Here is a 22,445-nt window from a genome sequence, read left to right on the forward strand (position 1 = left end):
GTGTTAGGGATGGGACCTGGTGTCGGGATGGAGCTTAGTGTAGCGTTTAAGGTAGGGTTTAGCGTCAAGGATGGGGTTTGGTATCAGGGTTTTGGCTAAGCGGTGAAATTTGTAAGAAGTATACATTGTATATGGCTATCGTGAAGAGTTGGCATCTCGCGCACAACACTAAGTTAATTCTTCAACAGCGATTACAAAATACATGTTCATTAAGCACATACCCTTTGTCATAAAGCAAAGCTGTTAAAGCAATGTCAGCCCAAGGTTTGGATGTATCTGATAAATTTGATGTACTTACCCCGGTGTGGCTGGGAAAAGCAGCATCTACCTTTTCAAAGAACGCAACTAAAAGGAACACTAAGCACAAGAAACGGTTGATGGAAAAAGACATCCTGACATGTTAATGGGAAACCCTGATCAACACACTTATCACTGCTGATTAGTTTCGACACAAACATACACAGGTAGGCGTTTATGGATGAATGCAGGTGCAAATAGATCGCTCAGTCACGTTAGTATGACGCGACAGCAATCCACAAGAACGGTTACGGCGCTGTTATTTGAGGGCGTGTCCTGGTGACCATATTTCCCTATATGATTTTACTCCGCCGGTCTGCTGGGACTATAAGATTTTACACGTTGATTAACATGTATAATTAACAGCGTTTATGAGTATCATTAGTATCTATGTGTCCTTGTGCATGTGTATCGACAGACTGTGTTTTATGTGTAAAGGGTATTTGTATTGTTATATGTGTAAACTATTGTATTACAAAAGCTATATATGTTGTATTCATTGATATTTGTAAAGTCTTATCTGATGACATCATGGGCGGATATAAACAGTAACAGTGGCCAAAAGGTACGACTGCCACAGGGATTTCAAAACATCCGCATCTCCTATAAAGTCGTTAATCAGTCGGAGCGTCCCGTTAATGTTTTACATTTTAGCAGAGACGTATATACACAGCTCTGTTTTTAGTTAGTAGGTTTATGACACGTGTATGAATTAATGGACTTTATCCGTGTTTTTTGTCCTATTTTAGAGGCTTATAAATGTTAATTTCTAAATATGTCAGAGTTACGCCCCTTTAAAAGCATATCACTTTAAAGATTTTTTGGTTAGGTACACAGAAAATATTGTTTTGTATTTCCGTGTTTAAGGTTCTCACAACTCGAGTCGAGCCAAGGTCATATGACGGCGGCAGTCCGAGGGATACCAAGAGTGGAAAATCAAGCAAAGAAAGAAAGAAAATATCAAGATCTCAAGTGTTAAGATGGCGAAAGCATATCTATTATAGTATCTTCAGTGAAATATTAATAGCTTAGATATACATGGTCCTTATAATTTGGGTTAACCAAGATTAAGCATTAAAATGCACTTATTTCTTTTGAACTTTTCTCCGTGTACATTTTTGTTTTGTTCATATTTGCCCTCGTGGAACCGGAATATATGTGGTCCTACACCTCTGGCCTTGCCATGTCCGAACCTTAGGTCAGGAACTACACATCAAGAAAACCTAGGATGATGAGGGCGTGAAATGAAAATGGCAGGAATGCATGTCACAACGACAAAATGCTTTCTTTAACATATTGTTTGCGTTATCACGAACTGACTGGTAGATTACATTATCACGTTTTAAACATCTAGTGTTATAGAGTAGATACGAATTCACAGAACCACAAAAATGGTACATCTTAAAGGTTGAAAATAGGAATAATCGCCATAATAAACGATTTGTATTAGTACCAGTCAAATTTGCATTACCCCATCCCCATCCTCACAAAACATAACAAAAAAAAAAAACAAGCGCTAACCTGTCGTGTTTCATGTATTTACTCATTAAAATCAGCATGTTTAATAAGGACATAAGGGAATAAATGAATAATGCGTTAGTTTCTCTGAATTATGCAAACACTTCTCGTTAATACGCATTTTATTTATCATTTTCATTTTTCCTCAAACAAAAAAAAAACCGAGCAAGAAGCATGGAGTATATTTGTATCCTGTGAGGAGACTAATGTGGGGATACAGAGCTGCACAATACACTCTAGATGATCCTTCCCCAAATCAAATTTGTTGGACCCACTGCTTTGGGATCTGTGTTCTCCTTCCAATTTCTTCGATTTTTGTCTATCTTGATGTGATAGGATGTTGATGTGACCAGGAAATTACTAAAGCAATACAAATCTGGTTTGAGACGATTTCTTAAGGTAAATTGTTTGATATCCGAAACCTGAATGCTTCTTCTAATAAAACGGACACTGGAGAAGCATTTATTATCCCGTGTATACTTGTTTAACAGTGATATTTGCTGGCTTAGCAGGTATGTATGTGCCCGGGGCTGATAATTAAACTCTCCACTGTCAGTAAACCTGCTCGTTTATTACACAGATGTTGTAGGTCTGGTGAAAATGGCAGGAGGTATACAAACGTTGGGAAATCTAATTCTGATCGCCAGTCTCAATATCGTGCGATCAAACACCGATTTTTTCGGTCGGGAATTGTTCGGGACGAAAACACCCTATCTGTGGTCCAGACAGAACGTCGATATGACAGACAGGACGTTTGTACAGCACAACGGACGGACATGTCGTGCGCTGTATGTGGACGGACTATACAGACACGGTGCGCGTTATCCAAGTCCCAAATGGATTAACCGGATGAATGAACTGCAAACGCTTTTAAGTACCGGAGGTGGCATTAATCAGTTCGTGGTGGATTGGGTAAATGCCTTCACAGCAGAAAAAGGAGCTCAGCTGTCTGCTCTCGGACATCAGGAAATGGTAGTTCTCGGGGAGAGACTTGGCTCCCGATTTAAAAGTCTCCTCAATGATCAAAGTGACAAAATAATGTTTTACTCGTCCAAGAAGGATAGAACCAGAGACAGTGCGACATATTTTCAGAAGGGACTGGGTGATAAACTCGGCACCATCATCTCCATACCGGTCACTCTTGACAATCTGATGTTACGATTCTACGACACAATGCCGTTCATGAACAAGGATGAGACATTCGAAGAATACGACAAATTTCTGCATGGACCCGAAATGACCAAAGTGGTATCCGATGTCAACAATGCCGTTCTCAGCGGTCACTTCAACCTGTCGGTTTGTGAGTTGTCTTTTTAAAAATAAATCATGTCTGGTATTACTACTGAGAATGAAATTTCAAGCAAGCAACACCATGAATAAAATGTTCGTGTTTTCTGTTGTCAATTTAGATCACGTGGCGACAATACAACAGATATGTGCGTTCGAGCTTGGATTTTTCAACTCGTCTGACTGGTGTAATTTCCTCAGCATTGCGGGGCTGGAGGTGATGGACTACGCCGGGGATATAGAGGTAAGGGTATATGACTACCTCGGTATTCCGGGGCTGGAGGTGATGGACTACGCTGGCGTTATAGAACACATGAATTTCCCGCGTTGAACTTTACCAGGTTTATTCGAGTTGATGAATCACATTCATTTAGAGACTCATTCCGTTTATTGATATCATCTGTAATGAGTTGCGACTGAGGTAGATGTATTATTGACTTGTCTGTAAGTTATATATTCTACACGTAGTTTTTCACGTTTCACGTGCACAATTGTTACCATAAATCCGAAGGTTAAACATGGATAGTGTTGCATTCAATGTTGCTGTACGTCAGGCATGTAAGTATTATCTAAGTTACGGTGGCTTATTTTTCGTTCATGCAGAAAAACATAGAAGACGGATACCGGTACAAGATCACTTCGCAGATGGCGTGTCCACTGTTCAAACACATGTTTCAGCAGATGGACAACGTAGTAACTAACCAGGCCAACAGGTAACTTGATAACAGAGAAAGAGAAAAAAATCAGCGTCACATAAAAACAAACGATATCACTGATCATATTGGTTCATAAATATATAGCCTCAGTTGGTATTCCTTGGAATGAGATAATGACTAAATTAGAAACCTCCTGCATGTTTGAAAAGAATATTTAACTTCTATCTTAGATTAGATCCGGATTAAACTACATATTGTTACAATAGTTTGCTTAAAATGATTTTATAACGGCACTGTAAATAGATCTGCTTAATTCCTTATAGATCTAAAGCTAAATACCTTTATAACGGCACAGTTAAATGAATATGTTTAGTTCTTGGAAGATCCTACGCTAAAATGTTGTAAATAGCGTTGTAAATAAATATGTATAAATTTTTGAAGATCCCTGGCCTCGTTCCGGTTTGGTCATTCGGGTTCGGTGTCCCCTGTTTACACCGCACTGGGTTTGTTCAACGGATCCAAACATTTTCTTGCCACGGATTATCAAGTAAACGCCAACCGGAAGTACCGTAGTAGTGTTATACTTCCGTTCTCTGCGAATCTGGTCACCACCTTATATAAATGCGGCTCGGATTACATGGTTAAGATGCTGGTCAACGAGGAGGAAGTGGACATCCCGGCGTGTGGTGCCAGTATGTGTCCCTATAGGACAGTGAAGGAACACTATAGACAGTTTATCAACTGTGACTATGATAACATTTGTGAGAATTCTGATACCAACACTGGGACGAGAACTGTAGTATCTGTGCTGATATCCAGTGTAATCATGCTCTCTCTACTATTATAGATTACGTTTCCATTATTAAAGTAAAACTTCCATTATATATAGCTAAAACTCAATTCCAACAACACGGATGCATGTTTATAGTTTCCGATTGGAAGTACTTTGATCCGGTAAGGGCTGATAAAAGACTTTGATCCCTTCAAATTAATAGTTCCAACATTTAACCCGTATTTATTGTATCATAATCCGAATGAAATCATCAAGAACTTCCTAAGAGTGTTTGTCGTCCTTCTGTTGAATGTAACAACGGTTAGTGGAATAAACTTTACATACAAAAGGACATAGGACATATAATTTAGAGCTAAAGCTCTAAATAAGTCTAAGGTTTCTGATCATCAGAAAACCTGGGCAGTGGCCGCTCAGAAGTTTCGGTAGCATCATTGTTCCTTACTTATGTTGGCACTCATGTTGCCGAGGTCGAGGCAACCATAGTTTCTGGAGCTATTGTCGATTCTTGCGGAGGAGCCGTTGGCTTGCCTCATCAGATCGTATCTCCTTCGCCAGTCTTGGTCCAGGACGATGCACTCTCGTCCAGAGATCCTCAACGTTCACGCGTGGAGGCTATCTCAGGAAGCCTCTCTCAGACAGGCTTTTCTCAAAAGGTGTCAGATCGCATCGCGCGATTTATCCGGGATTCCTATTCTACCGTTTACCAATCAGGCTGAAAGATCTTCTGTGATTGTTGTGTCGGTGGAAAGATTGATCCGTTCAAGGTTGTTTGCGGATTTTCTTTTTCAAGGACCGCAATCTTGCCCCTGGCACTACAGCCGGTTACCGTACGGTTATTGCCAGTGTCCTTGCTTTTTATGGTAGAACAGTGATAGATGCTTTGCTTTTGTTTGGCCCAGGATTCAGCGATTGGTCCCGCAGTGGAATCTGGCACCTGTGCTGGATTCTCTGATGCGGGCTCCTTATGAGCCTTTGGAGCCTGCCTTGTTTTAGAAGCCTTTATAAAGGCCGTTAGGAGCGAAGTCAATGCGTTATCTTCACTTCCTCTCTGCCTACGCTGGTCCATAGGTTATTCTGCTGTAATCCTTCTGATCGATCTATCCTTTTAGGCGAAGAACCAAGTTCCTAGTTTTTTGTCCGATCCCATTAGGATTCCGGCCTTGACTGGTCCTGAGGAGCATAATATATTGCTCTCTCCCTGTCGGACACTTAGGTTTTAACACGATAAAATTAGGGGGAGGGGGTGCTCTATCCCGCCTCGATCCCGTCTGCCCATTAAACAAGGTCATCAGGACACCTCATCCCAGTCTGTGTCAAGATGGGTTTGCTTGGTATTCAGGCATGCTCACGAGCATTCTGATGATCAGGCTCGGGCGAGGTTGCGGACTCATGAGTTCAGAAGGTCATGTCTGCTGCCTTCTGGTGTTGCAGGAATACCTTCACAGATTTCTATATGATGTCCTTGGCTTCTGATTGTGAGGGTCAGTATTCTCTTTGACCTCTGGTGATGGCTCAGTGGCTGTATCTCCTCAGTAATCTAGGATATTTCTTATTCTTGTGCAACATGTTGGAACACCTAATCCTTTACGGGGAGGTATTTTCGAATTTCTTTCCGGTTTTTGCACTTTTTTGGGGTTCCCTGAACCTTTCTCTCCCCACCAGTAATTTTCTCTGGGTTGTGCTGTGCCGTGATGAGCTGCCTTGCGTCGAATTCTCCACCACGGTAAGACAAACTCACATACTAAAGTTATCGTAATTATTACTGAAATGAAATTGAATTTTTTTCACCATAACTTAACGGAGTCCCACCCTTTCCTCTTCTTTCCTTCTCTACCTGACTGCCCCTTTTTCGGGCTTCAGAAAGATATCAGAGGAAAGAGGTTACTATGCCTTTCGTAATGGCTCATGGGACTGTAGGGAGGGCTGAATTCTTGTTTCATGTATTTGCATACTAAAGTTATGGTTACTTTTACACGGAAATTGGTTTTACTTCGAAAAAATACCCCAAATCATCTTAATTTACCCTGGGCTAACTGTTAGAGCCCTGTACCTATTGTCCACACTTTTCGCCGGGAGCTGCCGGTCGGAGGGGATTATTGGTCGTGGCATTGATTAGTGAACTGGACTGTGAATTCACCTGGATAAGGCAGCAAGACGGCAAGATTTACCTGTATTATATATAAAGGAACGATATCTCGACTCACTTTTAGTAAGAGTTTACAAAATGATTATGGATGTTCTTTTGTCGCCTCGACATCTTCTCGCCAGATTTACTTCATATCACAAAATGTGATATTGGTGACCTCTAGTGATTGCTGGATATAACTTCCGACTATATAGCATAATACAGGTGTATGTTGGGATATAACTTACGGTAGGGACATACATAGTTAATACAGGTGTGTGCTGGGATATAACTTACGGTAGGGACATACATAGTTAATACAGGTGTGTGTTGGGATCTATAACTTACGGTAGGGACATACATAACTTAATACAGGTGTATGTTGGGATATAACTTACAGTAGGGACATACATAACTTAATACATGTGTGTATTGGGATATAACTTACGGTAGGGACATACATAGTTAATACAGGTGTGTGTTGGGATATAACTTACGGTAGGGAAGTACATAGTTAATACAGGTGTGTGTTGGGATCTATAACTTACGGTAGGGACAAACATAACTTAATACAGGTGTGTGTTGGGATATAACTTACGGTAGGGAAGTACATATTTAATGCAGGTGTGTGTTGGAAGATAACTTACGGTAGGGACCTTCATAATTAAACACTTGTGTCTACATAGATAACGTTTTCGATAGAGATTAGTCATAACTAGAATTTCACTGATCTGTTTAAGTGACACACAATAGCGTCTGTAAGATGCACTATCGAACACTCAAGCAGTCGACGGTAAGCACTTTACTGAAAAAGATATGCGCTTGTGCCAGAGTGTAAACACGTGCCCGGGTGCGAGGAACGAGTTGGTAGCGTTAGCTATACACGATTTGTTTAGCAGCTCTTACGACCAGTATCACTAGACTATACCTATCTTGTAAGTTCAGTAAATGAATGCCAGGAGTTAAATATTTAGAATACTTCTATCCGGGCATCTGTATGTGTGCATCTGTATGTGTGCATCAGTAACATCTATGCTGGATAGCTATAGTAAAATGACAGGACACAAACTAACGCGAGTGTTTCTGCTGACATTGGCCGCCACTACAGTCTGTAGCCTTGCGAGAACAAGTAACAATTTCTTCGGTCGGGAATTATTTGGAGTAAAGACGCCATATCTGTGGTCCCGACAGAACATGGATATGTCTGATCTGACGTCAGCACAATACAACGGACAAACATGTCGTGCCGTGTATGTGGACGGGTTGTACAGACATGGTGCACGTTATCCGTTGCTGGAATCCATTAACCGGATGAATGAACTACGCACGCTCTTAAGTACCGGAGGTGGCATTAATCAGTTCGTGTTGGATTGGGTAAATGCCTTCACAGATGACAAGCAAGCTCAGCTGTCTGCTCTTGGTCAGCAGGAAATGACGGTTCTCGGAGAGAGACTTAGCTCCCGATACCAAAGTCTCCTCAATGGTCAAAATGACAAAATAATGTTTTACTCGTCCAAGAAGGATAGAACCAGAGACAGTGTGACCTATTTTCAGAAGGGACTGGGTGATAAACTCGGCACTAACATCTCCATACCGGTCACTCTTGACAATCTGATGTTACGATTCTACGACACTTGTAAATTGTACCAGAATCTCATGAACAAGGATGAGACATTCGAAGAATACGACAAATTTCTGCATGGACCCGAAATGACCAAAGTGGTATCCGATGTCAACAACGCCGTTCTCAGCGGCCACTTCAACCTGTCGGTTTGTGAGTTGTCTTTCTTTGTCTTTGACTGTATATCAGATGGCTATGGAATGTTGATCAGAAAGAAATCGATATGTCTCTATTTTCTATTTCAAATTTAGATCAGGTGATGATGATTAAAAAGATATGTGTGTACGAGCTCGCCTTCTTCAACTCGTCCGACTGGTGTAGCTACCTCAGTATTCCGGAGCTGGAGGTGATGGACTACGCCGGGGATATAAAGGTAAGGGTATATAACTACTTCAGTATTCCGGGGCTGGAGGTGATGGACTACGCCGGAGCTGGAGGTGATGGACTACGCCGGGGATATAGAGGTAAGGGTATATAACTATCTCAGTATTCCGGGGCTGGAGGTGATGGACTACGCCGGGGCTGGAGGTGATGGACTACGCCAGGGATATAGAGGTAAAGGTATATAACTACCTGAGTATTCCGGGGCTGGAGGTGATGGACTACGCCGGGGGTATAGAGGTAAGGGTATATAACTACCTCAGTATTCCGGGGCTGGAGGTGATGGACTACGCCGGGGATATAGAGGTAAGGGTATATAAGTACCTCAGTATTCCGGGGCTGGAGGTGATGGACTACGCCGGGGATATAGAGGTAAGGGTATATAAGTACCTTAGTATTCCGGGGCTGGAGGTGATGGACTACGCCAGGGATATAGAGGTAAAGGTATATAACTACCTGAGTATTCCGGGGCTGGAGGTGATGGACTACGCCGGGGATATAGAGGTAAGGGTATATAACTATCTCAGTATTCCGGAGCTAGAGGTGATGGACTACGCCGGGGCTGGAGGTGATGGACTACGCCTGGGCTGGAGGTGATGGACTACGCCGGGGGTATAGAGGTAAGGGTATATAACTACCTGAGTATTCCGGGGCTGGAGGTGATGGACTACGCCGGGGGTATAGAGGTAAGGGTATATAACTACCTCAGTATTCCGGGGCTGGAGGTGATGGACTACGCCGGGGATATAGAGGTAAGGGTATATAACTACCTCAGTATTCCGGGGCTATTATTGAGATATTGACGTTAGGGCAAAATTAAACTATATCGTCATGGCGGCCATTGTTTTTCGTCAAAGTCGAAAATCACGCCTTTAGGTGAAAAGCCCTAAAACACACATTAATACAATTACAGTTACAATTGTGTTATTGTGGTGTTTCCTATACAGTAGCACAGTAGGGTATCAACACTTACACTAGAGTATCGACGGTTACGGGGAAGTGGGGATTGGGGCAAGGACAAGGTTACCCATGCTATAAATAGAAACTCAATTTAAAAAATTCATTCTTTAATGGAATTCGGTAAATCTTTATGCTAAAATCAAGTATTAGTATGCACTCATTGTTGTGTTTCAGGAGTCCAAGGTCTAGGCCTTGGCGGCGGCGGCGGCGACGGCGGGTCAGTTGTCTTACAGACATTTTCTAGTTCTAGTTCTTTTTAAAGTCTTAAGAATTTCAGTTTCCTGTTTTATTTTACAGAGTAACATTATAGGCGGATATCGACACAAGATCACTGCTCAGATGTCGTGTCCTCTCTTCAGGAACATATTAGAACAGATGGACAAAGTGGTCAGGGGTTCTGTTGACAGGTAAAACTATACACGTCTAGTTGATTAAGTTTTGTAGAATATTGTTAACATCAATGTGTTCTACAGATATAATGTCTTATATATATATATATATATATATATACTGTTTGTTTCCATCTCCAACACACGGCGGTGACCTTCACCTTTGATGACTATATAAGACAATTCAGTTAAAATTCAGGTCACCAGTAAATTTACTGGTGGGAAATTTACTACTTGCGAATACGGACGCATTATTGTCCATAGATTGTAAACGTATGATGCTTTGAAAAAGCAATTCATACAGTGGTTACATCACAAATGGTTAATTCCTGGACTACTCAGATATTTCTTAAGTCTCCGTGTAGCTTTCTATTACTTATTAATTTGTACTTGTAGATCTGTAGCCTCGTTCCGGTTTACGCATGTGGTGCCGGTTTTCTCCATGTACACTGCATTGGGTCTTTTTAACGGGTCCAACACTTTTCTCGCCACGGACTATTTGGCTAATGCCGACCGACATTTTCGAGCTAGTATCATACTTCCGTTCTCAGCTAATCTTGTCATCACGTTGTACAAATGCGGCACGGATTACATGGTCAAGATGCTGGTCAACGAGGAGGAAGTGGACATCCCGGCGTGTGGTGCCAGTATGTGTCCCTATAGGACAGTGAAGGAACACTATAGACAGTTTATCAACTGTGACTATGATGACATTTGTGAGAATTCTGATACCAACACAGGGACGAGAACAAAGACTGCGGTGTTTGTACTGGTTTTCTCCTTTGTACTCGCCCTTCTGTAGTTCACTCAAGGTACATATCTATGACCTTGCCATGAATGATAAATTATTAAGTGATTTACATAAGAAAGTTATATTTGTATAATGACCCTATACAGTAAATATGCCATAAAGTTTATTGTGTCTCTATACAGCAAATAGGTCATATAGTCTATTGCGTCTCTATACAGCAAATATGCCATAAAGTTTATTGTGTCTCTGTACAGCAAATATGTCATATTGGCTATTGTGTCCCAATATCGTAATTGAATAATTGTGTTCTAATACCGTCAATGTATCTCGTAGTTTTTTTTGTGTGTCAATACGATCAGTGTTTCTTGCAGTTTGTTTATTGTATCCCAATAGATAAATGCGCTATGTGGTTAATTGTGTCCCAATACGATCAATGTGTCTTGTGGTTAGTTGTGTCCCAATACGATCAATGTGTCTTGTGGTTAATTGTGTCCCAATACGATCAATGCGCCTTGTGGTTAATTGTGTCCCAATACGATCAATGTGTCTTGTGGTTAGTTGTGTCCCATTACGATCAATGCGCCTTGTGGTTAGTTGTGTCCCAATACGATCAATGTGTCTTGTGGTTAATTGTGTCCCAATACGATCAATGTGTCTTGTGGTTAATTGTGTCCCAATACGATCAATGTGTCTTGTGGTTAGTTGTGTCCCAATACGATCAATGTGTCTTGTGGTTAATTGTGTCCCAATACGATCAATGTGTCTTGTGGTTAGTTGTGTCCCAATACGATCAATGTGTCTTGTGGTTAATTGTGTCCCAATACGATAAATGCGCCTTGTGGTTAGTTGTATCCCAATACGATCAATGTGTCTTGTGGTTAATTGTGTCCCAATACGATCAATGTGTCTTGTGGTCAGTTGTTTCCCACTACTTTCTATGTGTCTTGTGGTTAATTGTGTCCCAATACGATCAATGTGTCTTGTGGTTAATTGTGTCCCAATACGATCAATGTGTCTTGTGGTTAATTGTGTCCCAATACGATCAATGTGTCTTGTGGTTAATTGTGTCCCAATACGATCAATGTGTCTTGTGGTTAATTGTGTCCCAATACGATCAATGTGTCTTGTGGTTAATTGTGTTCCAATACGATCAATGTGTCTTGTGGTTAGTTGTATCCCAATACGATCAATGTGTCTTGTGGTTAGTTGTATCCCAATACGATCAATGTGTCTTGTGGTTAATTGTGTCCCAATACGATCAATGTGTCTTGTGGTTGTACGATCAATTGTGTCCCAAGTACTTATCTTGTGGATTGTGATCAATGTGTCTTGTGGTTAATTGTGTCCCAATACGATCAATGTGTCTTGTGGTTAGTTGTGTCCCAATACGATCAATGTGTCTTGTGGTTAATTGTGTCCCAATACGATCAATGTGTCTTGTGGTTAATTGTGTCCCAATACGATCAATGTGTCTTGTGGTTAATTGTCCAATCCCAATACGATCAATGTGTCTGTGTGGTTAATTGTGTACGATCAATGTGTCTTGTAATTGTTAATTGTGTCCCAATACGATCAATGTGTCTTGTGGTTAATTGTGTCCCAATACGATCAATGTGTCTTGTGGTTACTTGTTTCCCAATACGATCAATGTGTCTTGTGGTTAATTGTGTCCCAATACGATCAATGTGTCTTGTGGTTAATTGTGTCCCAATACGATCAATGTGTCTTGTGGTTAATTGTGTCCCAATACGATCAATGTGTCTTGTGGTTAATTTGTATCAATACGATCAATACGATCAATGTGTCTTGTGGTTAATTGTGTCCCAATACGATCAATGTGTCTTGTGGTTAATTGTGTCCCAATACGATCAATGTGTCTTGTGGTTAATTGTGTTCCAATACGATCAATGTGTCTTGTGGTTAATTGTGTCCCAATACGATCAATGTGTCTTGTGGTTAATTGTGTCCCAATACGATCAATGTGTCTTGTGGTTAATGTGTCTTGTGGTTAGTTGTATCCCAATACGATCAATGTGTCTTGTGGTTAGTTGTATCCCAATACGATCAATGTGTCTTGTGGTTAATTGTGTCCCAATACGATCAATGTGTCTTGTGGTTAATTGTATCCCAATACGATCAATGTGTCTTGTGGTTAATTGTGTTCCGTTCCAATACGATCAATGTGTCTTGTGGTTAGTTGTATCCCAATACGATCAATGTGTCTTGTGGTTAGTTGTATCCCAATACGATCAATGTGTCTTGTGGTTAGTTCCCAATATGTGTCGTTAATTGTGTCCCAATGATCAATGTGTCTTGTGGTTAGTTGTGTCCCAATACGATCAATGTGTCTTGTGGTTAATTGTGTCCCAATACGATCAATGCGCCTTGTGGTTAATTGTGTCCCAATACGATCAATGTGTCTTGTGGTTAGTTGTGTCCCAATACGATCAATGTGTCTTGTGGTTAATTGTGTCCCAATACGATCAATGTGTCTTGTGGTTAATTGTGTCCCAATACGATCAATGTGTCTTGTGGTTAATTGTGTCCCAATACGATCAATGTGTCTTGTGGTTAATTGTGTCCCAATACGATCAATGTGTCTTGTGTTAATTGTACGATAATGTGTGTCCCAATACCCAATACGATCAATGTGTCTTGTGGTTAATTGTGTCCCAATACGATCAATGTGTCTTGTGGTTAATTGTGTCCCAATACGATCAATGTGTCTTGTGGTTAGTTGTATCCCAATACGATCAATGTGTCTTGTGGTTAATTGTGTTCCAATACGATCAATGTGTCTTGTGGTTAATTGTATCCCAATACGCTCAATGTGTCTTGTGGTTAATTGTGTCCCAATACGATCAATGTGTCTTGTGGTTAGTTGTGTCCCAATACGATCAATGTGTCTTGTGGTTAATTGTGTCCCAATACGATCAATGTGTCTTGTGGTTAATTGTGTCCCAATACGATCAATGTGTCTTGTGGTTAATTGTGTCCCAATACGATCAATCAATGTGTCTTGTGGTTAATATTGTGTCCCAATACGATCAATGTGTCTTGTGGTTAATTGTGTCCCAATACGATCAATGTGTCTTGTGGTTAATTGTGTCCCAATACGATCAATGTGTCTGTGTGGTTACGAATTGTGTCCCAATACGATCAATGTGTCTTGTGGTTAATTGTGTCCCAATACGATCAATGTGTCTTGTGGTTAATTGTGTCCCAATACGATCAATGTGTCTTGTGGTTAATTGTGTCCCAATACGATCAATGTGTCTTGTGGTTAATTGTGTCCCAATACGATCAATGTGTCTTGTGGTTAATTGTGTCCCAATACGATCAATGTGTCTTGTGGTTAATTGTGTCCCAATACGATCAATGTGTCTTGTGGTTAATTGTGTCCCAATACGATAAATGCGCCTTGTGGTTAGTTGTATCCCAATACGATCAATGTGTCTTGTGGTTAATTGTGTCCCAATACGATCAATGTGTCTTGTGGTTAATTGTGTCCCAATACGATCAATGTGTCTTGTGGTTAATTGTGTCCCAATACGATCAATGTGTCTTGTGGTTGTGTCTTTGTAATTGTGTCCCAATACGATCAATGTGTCTTGTGGTTCAATGTGTTGTCCCAATACGATCAATGTGTCTTGTGGTTAATTGTGTTCCAATACGATCAATGTGTCTTGTGGTTAATTGTGTCCCAATACGCTCAATGTGTCTTGTGGTTAATTGTGTCCCAATACGCTCAATGTGTCTTGTGGTTAATTGTGTCCCAATACGCTCAATATGTATTATAGTTTAGTACAGTTTGACTTCACACTATGAAGAAACTATTAGATTGTTTTAAAACCAGTAACATCAGGATGGCTTGGGCACAATCTTCGCTTACTTGTGTGAGAATAATCACGATGAAAATGTTTAATGAGCTTATCTCTTATATACATCGTACCTGAAATGTATATCAGTGTGGTTGACGAACTATTTCTCGCCAAACTTGCCTCACAGCAGACAGAATTGGTTGGTTGTTCTAATTCTTTGTGACTTCAGATTTTTTCTTCGCGTCTGAAACTATCAAAAGAAAAATGCTTAATGGACACGCATGTAATCAGGTGTTATATGATTAATTTTCTACACTTAATTCAAATTGTTTTTTCCCGATCAGTGTATTTGAATTATACAACAGGCATAAGTTCCAACACCATTTTTGTTACTGTTCTCTCTAGAATTGTCTCTATCTTTCCTGTAATATGTTCACATCTTCAAGGACATTTCCTCCAATACCTGACTTGGTTATGCTTCCCTAGTTCATCTTTAATGGCATCAATGAAATTTTGAAAGCTTAAGTTCAACACAAAGTGGCCGGGGCAACACCGTTTCCAATTGTTGAAAATAAGAAGTTCGGGGCTCGATTCTTTTCTGCTGCAATTGGACAACACAAAAGCTTCCAAATAGACATGATTGTGACGTGACTGTTTGTTTTAGGTACTATTGCCTCTTTGTTCATAACCAACCACTGATGCCCTAACAAAAAAATATAGGTGAGTAAGAACCGCATTTGTGATAATTCTGTGGATTCCAGATTGTGTTCAGATGAACGTTAAGTGTACAATAAAGTTGTTGTCGTTCGGTCTAAAACCAAACAGTAAATTACGGGAAATCTCTCTTTGTATTATGGGTATTCATCGAGTTTCAGAGCTAAAACGCATGTTTTCTAAAGGGCCACAGTTCATGGAAAATGTCTTTTGAGAAGACACACAAGTGAATCAGACATTTTGGTGCAAATTTAGACAAATTTACGCAGAGTAGGTGCGTATAATAGAGCCAGATAACGCATTCAATGCATCTTACGGTTAGTTTCGTCAGGACTCGTCAGTGATGATTTGAAACCTAGGAGGCGACTAAGTCATATTCAAAGTGATGGACGAATGAAAAAATAAGGATATCTTATTTCCTTTGTTTTACTTGCAGGAAGCAAGGTAGCGTGATGATACACAAGAGTTTTGTTTGCTTCTCAATTAAAGGTCATTGTACAGACACACAAGTGAATAGAACATTTCACTACCAATTTAGAATTAGATACAGTTGGTCCGGACAATGATTTTAACTGCATCATGCGGCTTTTTCTTCGTTGTAGGAGCCGTCATTGATTCTAAATACAATCTGATCGAAAGAAATGTCAAATTTTAGATGCTCTAACCCCGTAATTTACTAAAATTCGTGAATTTCATATACTCAATAATTTCAGAATGTCAAATACATATATATACTCTGAACTGTGCATAACACTTATTTTTAAATTTCGAGATGTTGTTTGTATTCCAATTGTTTTCGACCACAAAGAGTTTATATGGAAGATATTGAAGGAGTTTCAGAAATTTATTTCCAATCGATATGTTACATTATACAGAGCCAGCCTATGGAATTCCAGCTCTCTTACAGATGGTGTCGTTAGCTCTTCCTGTAACATTTTATGCCGAGGACACATTGAACGTACCTATCATTGCTAACTGCTCTATCAAAAACATCCATACGTTATTCTGCTCTCATCTTGATAGGAAGATAATTCGTTCTATCTAACAATGTCCTCAATTATATTTTGAGACTGTGCCAGAGATGCTAAAATAGTGTTTATCTCTCCTGTTTACTATCTGTTCATCCTTGACGTAACTGCTTATATGCACTTTTGTTTCACTTGCACATATGTCGTCGCTATGTGTTCATTACTCTGCTATGCTTTTAATGTTATGATTTACATCTCCTGGCTACATTAGATGCCTTTTTATAGATAAGTATATACTAGGGTTCTTTTAATATTGTCTCCCCACACTTGAAAGAAGGGGTCTATGAGTACATTTCTGTAAAATTCTTGCTTCGTCCAAATTTTACAGCATATATTTGATCAATGAAGCATAATCATTTGTATAAGTGAAAATGTTCTTGCTATGAGGCAGACTTTTTTGTTCACACATTTGCTGTCCTTTGTGTGTTATCCTGAAAATGACCCCTGTAGGCATATGTCGCAAAACAGCGTTCTTGACAAGATTGAACTCGAAAACAACAGGAAAATATTAACATACAACAATAATAATCCACACTGAGTTTCAATAAAACTAGGGCAAAACATGAACAAAAGAAAAATTTACGCGGAGACTCCTGACTAAGTACAAGAATAAGAATATGTACCGGAAGAGTAAGCGTCTTCTGCTTCATCGTAGAGACTCGCCACGCCATCATCTTGGCCAATCCAAGAAGTAATGTCACGTTTTCAAATGAGAACCAGGCATACAACAACGGAACCAACAAGCAACTTAACGAGCATTTCAGTTTCATATCACACATAGATTTAAAATACTTCTCAATGAGATCACTATGATGACCGTAAAACTTCCTCTTTTGTTTCATCATCTTGCATCGTTTGTCCGTTCTTTGACGACGGAAAACGTGATTACTGAAACAGGTCTTTCAATACCGAATCAACTGCGACATATAATCACTATTGGCTGGGGATGAAGGGCTAAGGTAGAGTCTGTTGTGTCATTGATTTTAAATTCTGGTTGGCATATACAATGGACATTGTCAATAAATCTCTTGTTATTTTCAAAATATTTATACATGGTACATGTGTTGTGTATTCGTTTTCTGTTAAAGACCAGTTAAAACACCACCCTCTTCGTGTACTTAATCATAAGCTTGGTTCGCTTCAAATTAAAAATTTTAATGAGTTTCTTTTGATTTCCTCGACATGAGACATACTGAATTTCAGCCTATAGATGTATATTTATGAATCTGTTATGTCGATATTGACGGTCAATTCTTTCCTGTTTAGACAACATGCTTGTCAAGTATTGTAGAAACATTTACACCGATAGGACAGCTTAAATAGAAACTGGAATGTACCATACAATGTTGATGGTTTTTAGACCAGTACAAGAGTCCCTACAAAAGTACATATATCAGGGTGGTAATGCGTTTAATCCGACAGTTCTGAATATCCATGGTAAAATAGTGACTACTTGATACGTTGATAAGTACGATACACAATCGGATATAGACACATATCTTATACAGATCAAATTGTTTATGAAATACTTCTTTCATTTGGTTTGCTTTGCACCACACTCAATTGAAGTTCACTTTTACAATATTGACTACAGAGAAGACAGTCATATTTCTATTCGTACATGTTGACTCAGGAGTACATTGTGCTTAGATTAAATAAATTTGATTAAACATATTACATAATTTTCTTTTCTGCGTAGAAGGAAAATAACAAGCAAAGCAATAAATAGTTTCACGAAATCTGCTCCGCCTGGACAAAATCTTAACGACTATATAAGTTAAGCAAGTATTGTATTCGTCAATAATGCAACTTAAAATACAAATTTAATTACACATACTGTATATACCAAATAAACGAAATCTAAATAGGCCTATCTTATGAAGCTGACTCTTTGGGTATTTGTATGGAAAATGCTCTGTATGAAATGCACTGCATACGACAACATAACCGAAACCACACAACAGCCACGCTGTCTCAAATTAATGAACCAAATAAGCTACCTATTAATAACAAAAGACAATCTGATGATTTCACTCTACTGTACACTACTCTAACTATTTGGATGATACCTTATTTAGGCTGTCTGTTGCTCTAGCAAATGTTATGCAAAATTGTGGTGAAATGAACAACTAGAATTATGTTTGATTAAAACTGAGACGCATGCAATCTTTTGTATTGATATGGTCGGCATAGTCAAGTCTTTAATAGATCATAAATACATTTAATACAACATGTGATTGAAATAACATGGCATATTTTCACTAAGATGGTATATAAACATAATGTTTCTGATGAACATATTTATTAATTTATTAGAGATTGTTTAAAAGCAAATGAAAAAAAAAAGTTTTAAAAGTATATATCGTATACAGGTAATCATATCGCCATCCGCTGCTTAATGTTTTTGGATAAAGTAATGCTTTTTATTTCAGTTGATATAACGTTGTGGCAGGAAGTCAATGATATAAAATGTTGATTCATACTATCTAACGTTCAGGATGAGCGGAAGTAAGCCGCCATCATAAAGTTGTGTCATTGATATTTCCGGTTAGATAATTAACCAATTAAACATCTTGACAGTGTCGGTAACGATTCTCAAAGCTTTTCCCCGCATACCGTTGTGACTGCATTGCCGTTGCGATTTAATGATATCAACACATCAATATTACTACGCTGTCTACATTCCAATATAGTATTGACATTAAATTAACCTGTTCATTACAAGATTAAAACAACATTATCTCTTCGTTTGCATCATGGCTTTCTGGCATTCAAAGACCCATGTTGGAACCTGAATAAAGTATGTAGTTTTCCTCTGACTTGCCAACTAGTTTTTACAGGTTTTATTCAGACATAACCCAATGCGTGGTATCAAACATTTAAAGTTGGATGAATCCATCACCAATCTTTCACAGAACACTCCGTGATATGTTTAGTTGCTTTCAGATATCAATTATTAAGAATTTGAAATTATGTTTTCCATTTCAAAATGATGATAATAATAATATTTCGTAAAAGAGTTTCGGTATTGATATGTACCTTTGTTTCTGTTAGAAAGTTTGAAATTACAATTTTATAGTTGAATTAATGTCATGCCAATTTAAAGAACTCCAAAAACGTTTCAAACAATATTCCACATAATGTCATTTTAAAACAGTTATAAGAACACAAGTTTTCCCCTTTTGAAAATGACCAAACCTTGATCTAAAATAAAGGCAACGTCTTCATTCTCTTCTTGAAAGAGCTTTAATTCATTTCAAAGTATTATGAACAGTGATACAAGTATGTAGTTGCGTACTATTTTTATATTGAAATATTATTAATACATACAAACTATTGTCACATCGCAGGAGGTCATTCATACTATTGATGTATTTTTATCGTACTTGACATAGATAAAATGTAATAAAGTGCAAGTCAAGAGGGAATATGAAGTTGATCGAAATCGTAGTTGATATTGGTGGTAAGACTAATACCATGCCTGTAGGAACCACATGCAACTGTGCTTTTCTTTTGGCTGACTGTTTTGTTTTCATACGAGAGTGAATTTATCACAAATCTCAGGTTATAAACAACTTGCAAAGTCCTTAAATTTCGTTTATAGAGGTGGTGAATATATCTTGTCTTTCCTGGTCTCTATTTGCTTGAAGAGGAAGTTTTTACTTTTCAGCACAACCTTTCAGAAAATGAAGGTATTGCTTGTGTACTGTAGTACATTGTTGCAGTTTGTGACAATACAGTTAATGCACTAATGATTATTTGTGGTCTTTACATGTCGCAGTTGCTTAGATATTCCAGGGCTTGTTTGCATAGCATTATGTCGACAGCTCACAGATATATACAGATATATACCACACATGGTTTTGAGAGATCTCTTTGATCAAGATTATGGGAACATATTATGGTTGACACGAGGATCCCATTGAGAAATATTTCAGTTGCTTGTGTGATATTGAGTGATTGGCCCGAACGTTTGTCTGAAGTTCCGCTGACGTTTACGTTTGAAGATGCTGATTTATAAAAAAATTGGCAAAGTTTTACAGTCGTCATGGTGATCTCCTTGGAAATTTTTTTCTATTTGAGCGATATGAAGCTGAACATTATTGATACTCGCTAGTTTCCCGTTGGTTCCGTTGTTGTATAACCTGTTCTCATTTCATTTTAGAACGTAACATTACTTTCTTGGATTGATCAAGATTTATGTGGCGAGGGCGTCGATGAAGCGGGAAGCCACCTCTTTGTCCGGAACACATGATCTTAAGCTTCTTGTACTTTCTTTGTTCATATTTTGCCCTAGTTTTATTGAATTCGAGTTCGGAATATGATTATGTTCAAATGTTGGTATATCCAACTTGTTGTAAGGGAATGACATCTAAGGTTACAATAAACCTTCTAACGTTACTTACGTCCAGTAAGTTTTCCTTGATATATTAAACGTTATAGCTGCGATTTATTGATTATGTCGCCACCGATAGTCAGACTTTTAATATGGTAATCAGCTCTACTAAGATCAAATTAGCTAGCCAAAGCGCTAAACGGTCAACAGGGCCAAATGGGATGACACAGATATAAATGACTGTATCAATTTAGTCGCATACTAGACTGAAAGATATATTTCTCATACAATTACTGGTGAATGATTGATAGGAAAACCGATGGTGGTGAAACGCATAACATTTGTATCATTGACTATCTTACAGGGCGAAATTCAATCACATTGCACTATCCAATGTTAGTATTGACTTGTCTGTTAGTTATGTGAATTCTACGACATATCTCATTGGATACCTACATTTAAGACATAATAGTATACATTTAATAAGTCAGTGGCATAACTATAGGTGACACGAAACCGTCATTCTTACCAACAAAAGTCCTACAAACACTTAGGACCAAGCACATAGAAAATAATGTGTTTTCAAAACGATAACAAGGTTAGTGACGATACGATAAAGTATGATAACAGGTACATTACGTTAAGACCAACATTTTACACAATGAAATTTATACCCTACAAAGTGCAAATGAATTTCCACAACATGATAATACAAGAAGAAGCTGGCTTGTTATATTGTTGAAACGGGAAATGTGCAAAAGCCCTCGAACTCAGGTAAATTATTGTGAAAAAGAGGAATTGAACCTGAACGGGTACGAGACGAAAGAGAGCGAGCACGAAGAGGTCCGCTTGATATGCCATTATGCCATCTCATTGAAGATCGTGTCATCAAACCTGGCGCAGATATTTCCAGTCATATCTTCAACAGCTTCACGTGGAGATATTAATGTCAGCTCACTAGTATACAAAATGTTCACATTGGAAAATTTTGTATCTCCTGTCATAAAACTCATTAAGTTACAAAATCTGAGTAGGAATCATATAAGTTACATTTAGGCTGTAAAAAAGGACACCGCGCATTTCAGAGGCAAATTAAACATATTATAGAAATGGTTTGATTAACGTTCAGCATGAATTATCGTGAGGTAAAGGAAAAACGTATCTTACAGAAAAAAATCACGTAGAAGGAAGAGGCTTTAAACAGTTAAAACCTTTGTTCCATGCATGCAAATGTTTTAAAGCACATGGTCGCTATAGTCCGAATTATTCTGACGTTCTATCGATTTTCCGATATCGGTCTGGAGTCGATGAATGTCAGCACCTTACATCAAGTGAGATAAAAGACAACCGGCGCCTGGGTAGGCATTCAAACGATAATTGCGGAAACCATCGTCACTGAACCGTAAAAGTAGTGCAAGTAACACATATCATTATACCACGACTGCTTAAATTGTCGAGAATCAACGTGAACGGAAGAATAAAAAATATCCTATGTCATAACAATATCCAAGGGAAGGTAAAATGTTCAAATCTAATATCATTTGCTAACAAGACACGGTCTCGATAATGAATACCACAAGATGGTTTTGTCTATCGATTTCCTTGATCGATGTCGACTGCTGATGACAAAGATAACATCAAAATGTTTTTAGAGAATCGTCATAATCTCGAGGGAATTTTATTTACTTCCTTGTTCGAAGTGAAGTTAACGTGTTTGGTACTCGGTAATATACTTTGGACTTCATTTTCGTTGAATCGTTTCCACTCA

General features: G+C 38.8%; 3 protein-coding genes across 3 annotated transcripts in view; 2 read left to right on the forward strand and 1 right to left on the reverse strand.

Moving 5' to 3' along the window:
• Window positions 1-391, reverse strand: part of LOC132557789 (uncharacterized) — a gene marked incomplete at its 3' end in the record, with an annotated part of 148,001 nt that extends 147,610 nt beyond the window's left edge. Inside the window, 1 exon segment of the mRNA XM_060222317.1 lies at window positions 299-391. Coding sequence (XP_060078300.1) covers window positions 299-391 — 93 coding nt within the window.
• Window positions 392-2,415: 2,024 nt separating this feature from the next.
• LOC132557790 (multiple inositol polyphosphate phosphatase 1-like) lies at window positions 2,416-4,605 on the forward strand. The gene is made up of 4 exons (XM_060222318.1): window positions 2,416-3,115; window positions 3,225-3,346; window positions 3,706-3,815; window positions 4,200-4,605. The coding sequence occupies exons 1-4, from the start codon at window positions 2,416-2,418 to the stop codon at window positions 4,603-4,605; spliced, it is 1,338 nt and encodes a 445-aa protein (XP_060078301.1).
• A 3,124-nt stretch (window positions 4,606-7,729) lies between these two features.
• LOC132557791 (multiple inositol polyphosphate phosphatase 1-like) lies at window positions 7,730-11,416 on the forward strand. The gene is made up of 4 exons (XM_060222319.1): window positions 7,730-8,450; window positions 8,549-8,670; window positions 9,936-10,045; window positions 10,424-11,416. The coding sequence occupies exons 1-4, from the start codon at window positions 7,730-7,732 to the stop codon at window positions 10,827-10,829; spliced, it is 1,359 nt and encodes a 452-aa protein (XP_060078302.1). The 3' UTR covers window positions 10,830-11,416.
• The last annotated feature ends 11,029 nt before the right edge of the window (window positions 11,417-22,445 follow it).

The sequence above is a fragment of the Ylistrum balloti genome, unplaced genomic scaffold (genome assembly GCF_031769215.1).
Source record: "Ylistrum balloti isolate Yb309-2 unplaced genomic scaffold, AGI_CSIRO_Ybal_v1 Utg370724, whole genome shotgun sequence".
NCBI classification, from domain to species: Eukaryota; Metazoa; Mollusca; class Bivalvia; order Pectinida; family Pectinidae; genus Ylistrum; species Ylistrum balloti.

Bases quoted from the DNA above. Each gene is read 5' to 3' on its own strand.
- LOC132557791 (XM_060222319.1), top strand. From the start codon at position 7,730: ATGACAGGACACAAACTAACGCGAGTGTTTCTGCTGACATTGGCCGCC. The intron at 8,451-8,548 runs GTGAGTTGTCTT...TTTCAAATTTAG, and splicing joins CCACTTCAACCTGTCGGTTT to ATCAGGTGATGATGATTAAA. The intron at 8,671-9,935 runs GTAAGGGTATAT...TTTATTTTACAG, and splicing joins ACTACGCCGGGGATATAAAG to AGTAACATTATAGGCGGATA.
- LOC132557790 (XM_060222318.1), top strand. From the start codon at position 2,416: ATGGCAGGAGGTATACAAACGTTGGGAAATCTAATTCTGATCGCCAGT. The intron at 3,116-3,224 runs GTGAGTTGTCTT...TTGTCAATTTAG, and splicing joins TCACTTCAACCTGTCGGTTT to ATCACGTGGCGACAATACAA. The intron at 3,347-3,705 runs GTAAGGGTATAT...TCGTTCATGCAG, and splicing joins ACTACGCCGGGGATATAGAG to AAAAACATAGAAGACGGATA.